We start from the raw sequence: 14,686 nt of genomic DNA on the forward strand, positions 1-14,686 counted from the left end.
ATTATTGAGACAAACCCTAAGCCAACGTGGATACTTGGGTATGGGTCAGCTTTCACACAGCTGTTCAGGATTAACAAAACTTTATGCATTACTCCTGACCCCTAATCCAACCCTCTGCTAAAAGTTGAACACTGCAATAGAACCACGAACCATTGCCAAATGTCTTCCCTGAGGAGAGTAAAAGGCTCAAAAATATGACAGCAAAGGAACACAGAATTCACTAGCCATGCTCACTAGAGAGTCCATCTATGTGAACACCTCCCTCCAAATGTTTGTGTTCATTTGGACAAGTTCACTTTTCAATCCCCACCCCTATCAGGGAAAGGGTAAGGAAGAGGACTATCAAATGATCTTGGACATATCAGTTGTCAGGGAACAAAGAGGAAGTGAGCTTCTTGTGACTAATAGCCAAGGTCTTGCCCAGATTTCACGTAATTCCCTCAGTAAGTGTCTCCTCCTACCTTCCATGAAGTTCTTTCTTCTCTGACATCAGCTTCCAAGCTCTCAGCTCTCTGCTGCTCTTTCCTCAGCCTCTCCAGAGCTGTCTGGAGCTTCTTCTGTGAGAAGGAAATCAAACCAGAGTCAAGCACTGGGCTTTCTCAGCATAAAAATATAGGATAAATGGGGAAGAAATCAGGCTATTCTCCAGAGAGATTAGAGTTTAAAGAGACTGTGAGAACAATAATTAGAATCTATGACTTGGAAGAAAACCTGAGATGGTGAATGTGTTAAGACTTAGGTGTTAGAAATCAGCATCCTCTCACCAAGAGAAGACTGATTCTCTTTGTTCTAGAGAAAACCTGATCCTGAGGGAAGGAAAGAACTTATCTTTCAATCCACCAAGCTGCCCAGTTATCCCCCCTGTTCAAAGGGTGATTAGAGCTTTTCTTGGGTACCAAATCTCCACCTACTAGCAAAAGGTACAAAAGTGTCTATTTCTGGCTAAGAGTCTTTATCGTAGGCTTATCCTTTTATAATTGGATGGAATGCACAGAAATGTCTTTCAGGCCTCAGGAGGTGAAGATAGGAATAAAAGAGATCACAGGCTCCAGGGCTATGGTGACAAGGTAATTAAAGTCCAAAGCAAAGTGGAGATTTTTCATGAAGTATCATTTTCTGCTCTATCTTGTCTCCATCCTGGTCTCTTACCTGATATTCCTGGGCAACCTCCTCCATGAGGAATGTGTGGTGACCACGGTGCTCCTGTGACCGCTCACAAAGCCAGCAAATGATCTTCCCATCCTCCTTACAGAAAAGCAGGAGTTTCTCTTCATGACGCACACAGAGATCTCTCTTCTGTTTCTCCTCTGGGTTCAACTTGACCTCCCTGAGCCTCTCCACTATGTTGGCCATGGGCCAATTAGGCCTCAGGTTCCCAAGCTGGTAGCTGATTCGGCACACAGGGCAACTGCTCTCTCCTTCTTGGCCAATCTTGGAGTCCCTGTTGTTTGCAGTGATGCAGGCTTTGCAGAAGCTGTGGCCACAGTCTAGGCTCAGGGGTTCTGTCAGGAGCTCCAGACAGATGGGGCAGGTCACCTCCTCCTTTATGTTCATCAGGATTTCTGAAGCCATTGCAGCTGCTCACCTGTCCTACTTGTCTTGACTTCTGAGGCTCCTCTAGCTCACAGATCCCTGCATGATTGGGAAGGTAAAAGGGGACAGAATAAGAAAGGTAGGAACAAAAGGAAACTAATTGTGCAGACATCAAGGATGAGACAAGACCAAAATATCACAGCACAAGAAAGAAATGGGAGAGAAACAAGGAAAGGAGCTTGGTGACCTTGTAGAAAGGACTTTCATAATAATTTCATGGACTTACCCCCAGTTCACATCACATGACAAATCCCATCCATACTTGTGCAACGATTGATATTTTTCTTTACTTTCACTGAATGAAAGATGACCTGAGTCCATTTCTACCAGGATCCTCATGTGACCCACCATCTATTGCTTGTTCTTTACTATGTTAAAAACACATCCTCAGTGTTAAAAGCATCAAACCACTTATGCCTCTGCGCTATTATACCTGTTCTTCTCTCAGCATAGAATACTGCTCCTTATATCAGCTTGACACACTCTTATACTTAAGTGAACTCTCTCTAGATGTGTTCTCATAGAAAAACCTGCTCTAACTTATTTATAATGCAACCATTACCATCACTTACTATACATTTGTGATGATTTCTCTTATTATCATGACATAATATATGACAGTGTATGTGTGTATGTGAGAAAAGTAAATCCTTTATCAGATGTGTAAAGAGAGATAATAAGTGACTTACAAAGATTATATTGGTTGGATCCAGAGTGGCATTGGGAAGATCAATTAGGAGGAATGCACAGTTGCTCAGAGGAGAGATGATGATATCTGGAGAGATAAGGTGATGAGGGAAATGGAGAGCAGCAGATGAAAATGAGAGTCAAGATGAGGTAGAAGGATAGGAATGAGACTTAGATTGGATATGTGGGAACAAAAGGTTACCAGAAGGCCTGAGCTCTTTCTTCCTGTAAAGATGATATTAGATTACTCTTCTTCTGGTAAGTACTTTTTTTTCTTTCTGGGAAATCTACTGGGTTACGATAAAGTGGACATTCAGCTGCCTCAATAATAAAAATGGCCTAGTGTAAAGTGCATTTGAACTGGGAAGACTATGTATAGATGTTAAATGCCAGTTGGTAAGATCAGACCTCAATTTTCACAAGAGGAATTGTTATTCTTATTAACAAATGTGTCTAATTTAGGCCACTGGAAGCAGTGCTCATGGATTTTCATAAGGTAATCAGTTTTTACAGCAATAGGCTTATCTAACATATGATAGTTTTACATGCATCCACCTAGTTCGGCTTCTTATAAAGCTGAGATGACAGGGATAAAGTATTACCTATACCATGTAGATCCATCACTGAGAACTCACCTGAGGCAGCTATGCTGGCATGCTATGACTCCTGTCCAGTATCCCCCAGCTAAGCTACATGAACCTGGCAGCTGATGTCTTAATAGCTCACATAGATGGAAATGACCCTCCAGACTGCAAACTGCTGCTGGTGGTCAGCCAGAGGAGGGGAATCACAGAATGGTAGCATTGTGATGCTTATTCTCTGCCCTGGACTCAATATGGCCCTGTGCTCACAATCTAATATAAAGAGTTCTTTCTGGACCTTGAGGCAATAAATAACAAAAGGGAAGATTTCAGTAGATGTTAATGTCTTGATATTTTCCAAAGTTTGAGGGTAAAAGAAAGATCTCCAGCTTGAGATAACAAATAAATTTTACCTTTGACCTGCACAGGGAGGGAAAAGCTATAAAGGCTGCATAGAGATAAATTTAGACCGTCTAAAGATGTCAACTTGTGCCACATACATCATACATGAAGGGAACCTGATAAAGAATGAAGCTTAAGGTGAACTAGAAGTGTAATACAGCTAATAGTACAGATATCGAAAATAGTCCAAAAGTCATATGCAGTTAGCCCCTAGCTGCAGAGACTATGGCCCAGAACAGGATCTGATGACTAGAAAGATCAGACATAGATTTTATACCAGAGGTAGGTATTACATGATAATGCCTACCTCTGTTTATGACTCAAGCTGTGATGCAAACCTGGGGTTGGGGCTTGAAATTATTTCTCATCCCATTCAAGATATAATCAATGCATCAAGAGCCTACAGTCCAGGTAGGATTAGAAAATTATTTTGATAGTGGGGGTCTAAGGAGCTTATGTCAACACAGCTGCTGCCAGAATGGGCAAAGAAGGGCAGGGGCAGAGGAGCTAGAATCCTCTCACAGGGAGAATGACCCACCTCTACCTAAGCAGTGTCCCAAGGGCTCCACAGCAATCAGGGAGATAGATATGGGAACATGAGTGGTGTCTGCCTCATAGAACTCCCAGGTCGGTTAGCTGACATAGTTGTTAGGTGATTGTACATTACACATTGGTCTTCTGACATATGAGCTCAAAATGTTCCACAGATCCTAGCTAAGAACAAGCAAAAAAAGACATTAAAGACATTAACTATGTAAAAGTCTAAACAATAAGGATATGGACAGAACTTTCTTAGTTTGTCACTGAAAAGAAAAATGGTTCCTTTAAGCATGATGAATCCACAAATTACTGATGTTAAATGGAAAGAGGCACTTTTCTTAAATAAAGTAGAAAACAAAATTATGCTATGTTTTATTTGCCAGGTAGTCATCTAATATAATTTATTATAAACTCCTTATAATCTTAGCAAAGTAAACATTGAAGCAGAAAAGTAAAAACTTAATTCTAAATCCCTGTGATAACTGGCATGACAGAGGCGTACTGTATGAGCTCAGAAGACAGGTGCCCGACACTAACTTATGGCTGAGCGGAGGGCAAGAATATGTAGCAGAGTAGATAATCTCCAAAGTCAACTTTGATAACGTAAGATTGGGTCACATGAAAGGAAGTCAGAGTGAGAAAAGAGATTTGACTGGTGTCCTGCATATGCCTGAGTAAGGTGGGTACAGCTGTACACTCTATAGCAAGGGAGAGTAAATACAGAGGATGCCCTACTCTAACTTCCTTCCCTCATGGGTCTCAAGATCTTGTTAGCGTACTTCTTATTCTGAACCCTGTTTATATCAGTGACATCAATCAAGTAACTCATTTTGTTTATTAAAGTTAGAAAAGTTACCACTTCCATACATGCTTCCTACATGCTCCTCTTGCTCCTGATCTCTCATCTGAATTTGGTCTCCTTCTGGCACGTATGGCCGATGGAGAAGGATGAGCAAGGTTAGTGATTTTTTAAGGAATTGTGCAAATTTCCTTTGTCTGGTCAAGTGAATAAGTGCCAGGTGTCACTCCGTCATGGTTCCTAAGCACAGAGAAGCCCCGGTGATGAGAATTTATCTACAGAGTCATGCAGAAATACTAGATTGTTCCACTGATAGGCATTAAACCACTAGTATGCAAAGATCCCTTTGCCTGTGCTCCTGTTGTTGGGGGAAGGGACTTTCTACCTCTGGTAAAGCCAGGAGTCTGGCTGTGCTTAGCAAGGGACACTTCCAAAGTCTAGAACGAGGAGGAGACAGAGATAAACTGAGCTTGGAGAAATAACAGTCTCTCCATGAAAGAAACAAAGAATTTCTCTTCTCCAAACCTCCCTTCTTTTAAGAATACCCCTCCCCCAGATTGCACTTCAGTCAGCACTCTCAGCAGGAAACCTGTGAGCTGGGCCTTTTTCCGCCTTCACAACAGCTTCCTGAACACAAGTTAAACTCACTCAAGCAAATTCAGTTCTTTCCTCTGAAGTCTCACAATCTCCATCCTCTACAAACTAGTCAACTCACCTTCATACACCAACGGAGCAGCCCTGTCTCCTTGGAGATTTGAAGGCAGGCCGGTAGCAGATGTGGTCAGGATTCACCCAAAAAACCAAGGGCCTGATCTTCACAAAGTGATCCAGGGGAGGGAAGTGAAAATGAAAGTTAAATTCTTGAAGGAGGGCAGAAAAGGACAATAGAAACTATGGAACAATTAGAGGCCTCCATATGAAGCCCCTGGGCAGTGACAAGGTTTGCACCTGGGCCAAATGGGTGAGTGGCTATATTCTTATTCCTGTCTCAGTTCTAGTCCTGGAAGCTCTTTCTGGCTCTTCAAGATAATTCGTCCTTTGGAGCACTAGGCTTCCCTAGGCAATGGAATTTCACAAAACCACCTTGTCTTGTTTCTTTACAAGTGAGCTGTCATGAGGTGGGAATGAAGAACCTCCTTTACCATGGTGAGTACCAAAATGAAAGCTCACCTGAGGGAGCCATATAGACATGCTCTCTACCTGTCCTGCATCCAGTAGCTAAGCTAAGTGAATCTGGCCAGTTTATATCCCATGAGGTCATGTGAGAGGGAATGGCTATCCAAATCTGAAATTGCCTCAGGTGGTAACTGAGAGGGCTTATCACAGTCAAAGCACAGTGATGCTGACTTTCAGAATGTGGATTCAAAATGGCTGGAATGACACTTTTCCTAGACTGGGAAGATGAAACGCTATGAAGTGTCATTTTTTGGCATTGGTATCCAATACTATTTAACATATAACCTCTTTATTATAGCATATGAAAAATAAAGGCAGAGCATAATCGTGATGGCTAATTTTCCAAGTCAAATGGACTAGCCATGAGGTCCCCAGATTAAACATTATTTCTGGGTGTGTCCATTCGGATATTTCCAGAGGAGATAGACATTCAAACCTGTTGACTCAGTAAACTACATTTTCCTCCACATTTTGCGTGGGCATCATCAAATTTGTTGCAGGCCAGAATAGAAAAAAATGGCGGAGCAAAAAAGAATCTGCCCCTTTTCCTTTTCTGCCTGCCTGTCTGAGCTGGGGCTTAGGTCCTCCTCTCCCTTGGATTAGGACTTGCACAACTGGTTGCTCTGCTTATCAAGCCTTCAAAGAGAAACTGATTATACCACCAGTTTTCCTGGTTCTCCAGCTTGATGACAGCAGATTCAGGAAGTTCTCAGCCTCCATAATAATGTGAGCCAATATATACATATATATGTATATATATATATATAATATTGGTTCTGTTTCTCTGGAAAACCCAGACTATGTATTACTGTATTTAGTAGTGTAAAATTCTAAAACTCTGTCTTAAGTGGCACAGGTGAACTGTGATAATGATAATGATACTGACACAGATGAACTGTGCTATTTCCAAAGCTCTGTGCCTAAAAATGCCTTGGAATTTTGAAGTGTACTAGGAGGATGTTGTAGAGATTAGAATACCCAAAGTCAACCTTAATCCAGTAAGATGTAGTCAGATAAGGGGAAGTCAGGATAAAAATGAGAGAGCTTTGGCAGGGATCCATCATCTGAGTGAGTCAGTCTGGAGTGAACTGTGCTTTTCAGAGGAAGAGAGAGGGTCAAATCAAGAGACACTCTTACTTTAACCTTTTCTCATTGGTCTCAGGATCTTGTTATCATGTCACTTCTTCTGATGTCTTTTCATATTATTAACACCAAAGAAGCATCTCATTTTATTAAACGTTGTAAAGATACTCCTTATGGAAATTCTTCCTATATGTTCTTATCACCCCTGATCTCTCAGGGGAGCTCTGTTCCTTGGCGGCAGATATGGCCCAAGGAGGAGGAGAGGCAAGGTTAAACATTCAACACTCATCATTCATGTTCATTGTTCAACTTTATGTCCTAGCCCAAAAATTTAGGCAAGAAAAACAAATAAAGGTATAAATAGCAGAAAAGAAGAAATAAAACAGTTTCTATTTGCAGATGACATAACAGTTTATATAGACTATCAAGATAAATTTAGAGGAACCTATTAGAATTAGTAATTTAAGCAGGGTCATAGGACACAAGGAGAAAATTGAAAATCAATTACAGTCTGTAATCTGGCAGTGAATAATTGGACAATTAAATTTAATACGCCTCTTCAACAATGTCCCCAAATAAACTACCCTGAGGAGATAAAGAATGCTTCACTTTCTACCTCTGGGTCATGAGATAAGTCACCTGGTCTGGCAAGGTTCCTGGCACTGGGAGACACAGGGGATTAGCTAAAGGTTTGAAATCAAAAACAGACCTAAGAAGGAACAATATAGAGAGATTACGAATCAGAATCCATAGATCCTCCATCATCATCCTTGAGCAAATCAGATGATCTTTGGAACCTCCTATCATTGAGTACAAATCATGTTCTCTACTCCAAAAAGGATCTCAGGTCCTCAGGGTTTAGGAATGTCTGGTTACCAACCAGTGACGGTTGTAGATACCATTGCCTGCTCATTGTCCACTGATGAACATGCAGGATGAAGCCTGCTTATCCCCTGAGATTCCCATGAACTTCCCCCAAACTCTCATTTTAGACACGCATCTCACAAATTCATGGTGTAACACAATGCTATGGTCACAGGAATACAAGATAGAGTAATTGCCACTTAGAGGACTTGTTCATGACAGAATCCACAATTGATTCCCTATAAACTTTTTATTTTCAGTCCAGAATACTTTCTCAGGACAGTTGCTGAGAAGAAGCTACTTGTAGGCTTCATACTTTTGTGAGGAAAAGGCTTCATTTAGGGGCCAGAGATGCTGTTATAAAAAGGGTGTCTTGAACTTGCCCTTTGTGCTTGCTAACGCAGGTACTTTTCTCCTTAAGTTGTTTCACAATTTGAACTGGTTTCCTCAATGAGTTACGTCCTCAGTCATTGTAGCAACAGGATGACAGGAAAGCAGAAATGAAAGGGATTATGGATAAGAATCAATTTTCTCTAGTGCCCATGGATGAGATTTTGAAGACTGTGTGTATGTGTATTTGTGTGTGTTTGTGTATGTGTGTGTCTTTGCATATATCTAACCTGGAATGCATGACTGAAGAATTTCCTGTGAAACAGGGACCAGAGCAGACACTGTTTGGCCAAGGAGTGCATTATTTTTATTTCTCTCAGCTCTTAAATTAGTTGATAAAGAGTTTTAAACAAAAATGCTAAAAGACACGAGGACACCACCATGTGCTGCAGGAACACTCAGTGCTGCAGCGTTTGCCTGACTTTCTCACTGCAGGAGGAGAACGGGCTCTACTTCATTCCTGAGGACTGCTGGAGCCTTTCAGTTCACTGGAAAGAGTGAGGCTGGTAAGGGAAAACAAACCTTGACCCACAGCATTGCTGAGGGAGCCCATGACCAAACTCTTAACCCTTCTTCTATCACCGCAGTCGTAATGGGAACAAGCAACCTGAAGAATGGGCAAGCAGAAAAGTTTTTGTTGAGAGGGAATTACTGTGGAAATAGAAAAGAATGTCAAATCAACTTATGCCTAGTGTATTCATTGGGATTTAAGAAGTGGCCCCGGTCATTAAAATGAAAAGCAGTCGAAGTACCTTTGAAGATAAAAGTTTCTTTTCTAATGAAGAAATATTTATTATGTGCACAACACAGTTTGTTAACTACAGTCCTGTGCTGAATAACATCGTTTCAGTCAACGAAGAACCAAATACATGATGGTGGTCCCATAAGATTAGTTCCATAAAGTCTTAGGTGTGTAGCAGGCTACCATCTAGGTTTGTATAAGTACACTGTATGATGTTCACAAAATGATGAAATCACCTGATGCATTTCTAGAACCTATCCCTGTGCCTAAGTGATGGATGACTATATACGCAGAATGTTGTACAGTAGATCTCTAGAACTTTTTATCTCCCATAACTGAAACTTTATATCTTTTGAAGAGCAACTCCTTAAACATTTCTTAAAAGGCTAGATTTCACGTTAAGTGTTCTTACCACATTTAAAAAAAAAAACAGTTTGACTGATATCTGACTATTAAAAAGCAAAATAAAAAAGACTGTTTAGAGAAAAAATAGAATCACTGTGTACTCATGTAACTATCTGTAAGCTGAAATAGAAATATGTGAAGATTTTAAAAAAGGAAATATTTAGTACGCAAAAATATGAAATTAAGGGGGCTGGCCCCATGGCCAAGTGGTTAAGTTCATGCACTCTACTGCAGGCGGCTCAGTGTTTCGTTGGTTCGAATACTGGGGGTGGACATGGCACTGCTCATCAAACCACACTGAGGCAGCATCCCACACGCCACAACTAGAAGGACCCACAACGAAGAATATACACCTAGGTACTGGGGGGCTTTGGGGAGAAAAGGAAAAAAAAAATGAAATTAAGAAATGATCTGTGATTCTTTAATTAACTTAGTGTGTTTCAAAGCTAAGCAAGAGTACTAATATTTAAGGCAGATTAAGATTCATTCTTAAAATTAATTATTTCAAATAACAGAGAATTAATCAACACTAATCTTAATACGTGCTTATGTGCTAGGAAATGAGGAAGCTATTACAAACATTCTAATATTTAATTCCCATAGTATCCCCATCAAATAAGTCTTTGTATATTTACTTCTGATGATGAGCTGAATCCTGTAAAGTTTATGTAATAAGAGCCATTGAATAGCAACATCACTAGAGAATGAACTTCAAAGTTCAGATTATTAACTATTATCATCAGATAAATGATCTCAATTCCAGGCTATTAATTGTCCGGTGTTCACCCTCTACATCATGTCAGCTGCAAGAGTGCCCTGGTCAGTAAGTAGCCAACTTGCTTTTAGCCATTACCATGACCTGATCTTCCTTCATTAATGGCTACATGGATTGAGCATATCAACTTCTATTTCCTGGCACCCAAGATTTTCCCATGATGCTCCCAGAGCCGTCTGCAGATCAGCATCCCATGGGTTCTCCCTCCTACCTCACATCCTAGGGGATCTGGCTCCTACTTTTCTTTGTGGGGTATACTGCAGAGAGGGCACCTGAGCTGGAGAAACTCAGATCTAGTTCTAATCCTGCCTCCTCTACTCTTTAGCTATGGGACCCTGGGGAATATCTCATAAGTTTTTAAATTCTTTCAGCTTCCTCATAGGAATTCCTTCTTCATATGACATTGTTAAAGATTAACTGTGATAATGATATCCTATGTCTATATATATATATTTTTTTTTTTTTTTAAGATTTTATTTTTTCCCTTTTTCTCCCCAAAGCCCCCCGGTACATAGTTGTATATTCTTCGTTGTGGGTCCTTCTAGTTGTGGCATGTGGGACGCTGCCTCAGCGTGGTCTGATGAGCAGTGTCATGTCTGCGCCCAGTATTCGAACCAACGAAACACTGGGCCACCTGCAGCGGAGCGCGCGAACTTAACTGCTCGGCCACGGGGCCAGCCCCTATGTCTATATATTTTTTATGCATAGTGATATATGTACCTGAGAGTGTGTGTGTGCGTGTGTGTGTGAGTATGAGTGTGTGCGCATACACCATTCCCAGACCAAGTGCTTTCTTTTTCATTCCACTCGGACAAGTTATTACCCTTCTATATGCTGATGTGGGCGCTGTGTGGCAGGCTGCCCAAGTTTATAATGCATATCCTCTAAGAAAATGTGGACCTTTGGGGCTGGCCCCGTGGCGCAGCTATTAAGTTTGCACATTCTGCTTCTCGGTGACCCGGGGTTTGACAGTTCAGACCCCAGGTGCGGACATGGCACTGCTTGGCAAGCCATGCTGCGGTAGGCGTCCCACATATAAAGTAGAGGAAGATGGGCACGGATGTTAGCTCAGGGCCAGGCTTCCTCAGGAAAAAAGAGGAGGATTGGCAGTAGTTAGCTCAGGGATAATCTTCATCAAACACTTGAGTATACCCCATATATATATGGAAGGAAAAGCCCTGAACAGCAAAAACCTGTCCCTTTTAAAGGTAGCTGTCCTTACATATGGCTCCCTCTGGTGAGTAGATTTTTGGAAACCCCTACTTTAGCAGCCTTCAGAACCATTTCTAATAAAGGCCTTAATAACAGTCCCAACCTCAGTATAAAATGTTCTATAGAACAAGACTGGAACTGGAGCGGTCTTGACAGCGGAGTCTGAGAAATGAGACCTTAGTGGTATCAATTACTGTTCCTCTGAGGGACACATATCAGTTGCCAAGGCCATTGACATACTTGTACTCTTCAGTAGTCATGAGAAAAAAATATTTATTATATTGTGCAAGACACTTAAATAGCTGCTTTTCATTGACACTTAGTTTTACACATGGATCTGAGTTAGGCATAGTTTTAAATCCCAATTTGATTTTATGAAAAAGAAACCCTGAAATTGTTCATCATTACACATCTTGTAAAAGAAGAAACAGGGTTTGAACTCAAACATTCTGTACATAAAATCTTCACTCTGGGTACATATATTGCTTATGTTTTCCTTTCTTTGACTCCCTGGTGAACTCAGTATATCCTGTGCAACAAATGGACAAAGACTCCTTGGTTGCTGTTGGTGGGGGGAGGTTGATTATGGCCTCTTCTAGATAAAGTGCATGGTGGCAGACAGGTTTTTCCATGTCTTTTCAGATCAGGGATAAACGGAAATATTGAGAAATGGGAGGGAAAACATGTTATATCAATACTATTCCACCGTTAGCAGGAATTAGACATCTTTCTTGACAATACAAAAAGGGTAAATGGCAAATAAGCATCTCTCCTAACTCCAACCAGATACATTGTCTATCCCAAGGATGAGTAAATGTACTAAAGGAAAGAAGTGAGACAACAAGGAACAGATGGTATACCTGCTGCAGGTGAGCACAGGTATACAGATGAAAGCCAGAACAAGGAGTACTACAAGAAGTGGAGGAGGGAAACAGAAGGTTCAGGAACTCAGTGGCCACAGAGTCACAGGAGCTGCCCAGTTCCAAAGATTGAAATACGGATAAGCAGTCTGAGAAAAGTGACATTTAGAGATCTTGTAAACGAATGACTCATGGTTTGTGACGTTGAAAAACGAGACAGTGCCTGTTTCATAGTCTAGCAAAACCTCAACATGATGGGGAGGAACAGCCAACAGAGAACACCTGAAGCTAAAATCACGGGACCTATTAATAACGACAAATTCTGAAAAGGGATCAGAACATGGAAATGTGAAGACTCTAATTTCTTCTTACCGTAGTAGCACTGGACTTCTCTCAGCTCTGAAATGACAAAAGTTGCAATGATGTTGTTAGAAGCAAAGGAGTAAACCCTGATACCAATCCTCTCTCTAGAGTGGGAACAGGGGAGGGCTATGAACTGGTGAATGAGAGCACAAAGCAAAAACCTGGCCATTCCCCCTTATATCTGATCACATCTGTAGCACAGGATCTCTCCCTTCTTGTCAGGCCTACCTCCTCTCTTTTACCCCCATGGTATTTCACACCTCTGAAAAAACTATTTGCTGCATGGAGAAGTCACTGCCATCTCAGTGGTTCCACCAGGTCCCAGGCAGATGATAGTAGAGAGGCTCCAGAACCTGGTTCCTGAGGAGTTTAGGTTGTCATGTGTGGGGTTCCTGTGCTCAAAGTCTGAAGGGTCTCCAAAGCCTGTTATCCCAGTCCAGATGCCCAGAGATTAGCATTTCAGGTCACATTCTCTGGAGTAATGTTACACATACTTGGAAAAGAAGAAGATATGATGACTAAATTAATAGTAGTCTGAATTTCATGAGTTTGGGAAGATCTTGATACTACCAGGTGAGTAGTCAACTGTTGCCATAAGAAAACATTTTTCCTACAAGATGATAAAGTGTGTAAGCATGAAGAGATTAATTATTGGCACCAGGAACAAAGCCACTATTACTAGAAACTTGAGTCTAATTTTAGAAATCCAAAGAAAGCCACCTCCAAAGACCTTAGTTTTTCTATTTTCAGGAAGAGAACTAAGTATAAAGGAGCTGTTTTTGTGAAAAATTTGGGGGCCTGGAATATAAAAGGAAAGGATCTTCCCTGTTATAATACAAGTACCTAACAAATAGGAAACAAGAGGTGAGGCAGAGACTGAGGTTTGGCTAAAATGACTAAAGTCATGGGGTTCTGATAGAGTAACCCCTCCTTTCTAATACCTTTGTTGGCTCTAATTCTGTGACCTCCTACCAGCCACATTTCCTACCATTGACAACTTTCATCTGTGATCAGCAATTTGAAACAATGTAATACTCAAATTCCCCAGCCCTGTGGTTTGTTTGAAAAAATTCTGCTTGATCCCCTAACACTCATGGCTACAATTCTGTCTTCACACAAAAATGGACCATACCTGGTCAGAATATGGGATACAAAATGTAGAGATAAGATTCAGACCAACCATCCTTGGGGACTCATGTGAGGATGTTGGAAAGATGTTTCAAGTATCTGGAGATGGGATACGTTCAAAAGGAAGAGAAGAGGCCTACTAATGTGTTAAATACATCTATGAGAAGACCTCATTAACTTATTAAGTATTTATTTATTCTAGAGACAAATACAGGTGAAATCTACTATTTGCCAGACATCATTCCAGGTCAAAGGGAATGAAAGATGAATAATTCATAATAGTCTTCAAGAAGTATACATTGTTATGCTGCAGATACAAGGAAACATGCACTTCCAATCAACGCTTCCTTTGCCTGCCTCTCCTAACTCTATACATCTCCTACATACTACCTATAGGTGATCTCATCAATTTTTAAGTATAAAATAAGCCACAGGGACCAGCACCTAAGAAAATCTAAAACCTAAAATACTATTTCCAAGCTATTCACATGCAATTGTCCGGAATGTTACTATTATCCCCTCAGTCACTGTCTTAGAAATTATAGTATCTTATCCTAATTCCCATATTGTAGTAAGCAGTCTACTCTATATCCACAACTTATTTTAGTCATCTTCTTTTCCCCATCATAGCCATTATTTGATTAATATTTTTTAACAGAAATGTGCCAATATAGTTTCCCCTCTCCAAACTAACCCTTTTGTACCAAAGAGTTGGCCACCAGTTGGCTTTATATCTGCAGAAAAAGTTCCACTTTCTGTACTAGGCTTTTTTGGGGTTATATATGACAAAAACCAAACCAAAAATGACTTAAAAGAAAGAAGAAGAAATCCAGGGGGCAGGAAGAACTTTAGTCATAGCCATGTGTTTAAGCAAAAATCTTGTCATCAGAATCTACTCTTCCTTTTGAAAATTTTATTTTCTACCTGCTCTGTTGTCTTTTTTTGCAGACTCTATATAGCATCAACTGGAACGTCTTAGTTTCAATGATGATCTCTAATATACTACCTCATAGAAAAGAGAATTTCTCTTTATAATCATGATAATAAAATTCTAAGCCACACAAATCATTGACCTGAACTGGGTCA

General features: G+C 40.7%; 1 protein-coding gene across 1 annotated transcript in view; it reads right to left on the reverse strand.

Annotated features, from left to right (window-relative positions):
* LOC124252278 (E3 ubiquitin-protein ligase TRIM22-like) overlaps positions 1-14,377 on the reverse strand; it is a 50,202-nt gene extending 35,825 nt beyond the window's left edge. The window contains exons 1-4 of the mRNA XM_046685556.1: positions 12,482-14,377; positions 5,318-5,415; positions 1,150-1,632; positions 462-557 (exon numbers count right to left, since the gene is read on the reverse strand). Of these exons, the coding sequence (XP_046541512.1) occupies positions 462-557; positions 1,150-1,572 (519 nt within the window). The 5' untranslated portion in view covers positions 1,573-1,632; positions 5,318-5,415; positions 12,482-14,377. The remainder of the gene's footprint in view (positions 1-461; positions 558-1,149; positions 1,633-5,317; positions 5,416-12,481) is intronic.
* Between the last annotated feature and the right edge of the window lie 309 nt (positions 14,378-14,686).

This window comes from Equus quagga, chromosome 14 (assembly GCF_021613505.1).
Source record: "Equus quagga isolate Etosha38 chromosome 14, UCLA_HA_Equagga_1.0, whole genome shotgun sequence".
Classification (NCBI taxonomy): Eukaryota; Metazoa; Chordata; class Mammalia; order Perissodactyla; family Equidae; genus Equus; species Equus quagga.